Genomic DNA, 1,134 nt, shown 5'->3' with positions numbered 1-1,134 from the left:
GTCCCAGGGACCTCCGCTCCTAGACTGAAAAGTTAATCACTCCCCTCCTTGCTATAAAATGTCTACTTTTACAACAAAATGAAGTCTTTGACAACTTCAATCTTTTCTCCATTTATCGTGTTGTTAATTACTGGTCCAGTGGTGAGGATTTTCGTTTTCACCAGGTAAGTAGCGTCTGGGATCATAAAAACTCTTGAGTGTCCACCTAAGGTGCAATACTGGTCTCTCCATGTGCAGAAGAAAGCAGAGTGATGAGAATTGAAGATGTTTCGATTCAATTAGTCCACAGACTAATGGAACACGTGACCATCAGTCTCCATGACTCTGAGACCAGAAGAACTAGATGGTGCCCTGCTTCCACTACCAACTGCTCTGAAAGGGATCGTATTGGAAGGTCCTGGAGAGAGTGGGAGAAAATGTAGACCAAAACTCAAAATTATTTTTTAAAAAAAGACTGAACTTACTGGTCAGAAAGAAACAGAAAGGAGGAAACGGAAGCTATGACCCCATGTTTGGAAAGGAACTCACTCATGTGACCCAATTTCCAGCCAAGCAAATGGATAGATATATCGGGGGTGGGGGGTGGGGACACACACAACAACCCTAATGAGGTGTGCTCACAATGGAATGGTCACTCTTTCAAAATCCAAAGGGCAACATCTTCCTAAGGACAAAGTTGAGAAGGGATAGGAAGGAGGGTGGAATGGAAACAGGAAACAGGGAGGAAGCGGGGATTGCAATCATTGAGATGGAATAAATGTGTGATGTGTTCAATGTAAAACGGATGGTCCTGTCTGCAAACTTTTACTTCATTCACAATCCAAAGTTTTAAAAAATAATAATTTCACCAAAAACTCCAAAAAGCTGAACTTTTCTTCTTTTCACTGCAGGAAGCCAGAAGGGGCGGCTTACAGAAAGGGAGTTGAAATCAGGTACGGTCTGCTGTCTGGCAGGAACTCACCACTCTCTGACGTGACTTTATCTGCTGACAGTTACTGCCTCTCAGGGACCCTAAGACTTCTTTCTCGTGATCCCAAACCAAACCCATGGCAACGCCGTGGGTATCAGAATAAAACTGTGCTCCACAGGGTTTTCAATTGTTGTTGTTGTTGTTATGTGCCGTGGAGTCGGTTC

The 1,134-nt window shown here is 43.7% G+C and overlaps 1 protein-coding gene across 1 annotated transcript in view; it reads left to right on the top strand.

Annotated features, from left to right (window-relative positions):
- The window catches only part of TMPRSS9 (transmembrane protease, serine 9), a 68,467-nt gene that overhangs the window by 25,197 nt on the left and 42,136 nt on the right, over window positions 1-1,134 (top strand). The window contains exon 5 of the mRNA XM_006869057.1: window positions 891-932. Coding sequence (XP_006869119.1) covers window positions 891-932 — 42 coding nt within the window. The remainder of the gene's footprint in view (window positions 1-890; window positions 933-1,134) is intronic.

Source organism: Chrysochloris asiatica, unplaced genomic scaffold (genome assembly GCF_000296735.1).
Source record: "Chrysochloris asiatica unplaced genomic scaffold, ChrAsi1.0 scaffold00125, whole genome shotgun sequence".
Taxonomy (NCBI): Eukaryota; Metazoa; Chordata; class Mammalia; order Afrosoricida; family Chrysochloridae; genus Chrysochloris; species Chrysochloris asiatica.
This window is presented reverse-complemented; position numbering and strand designations above follow the sequence as displayed.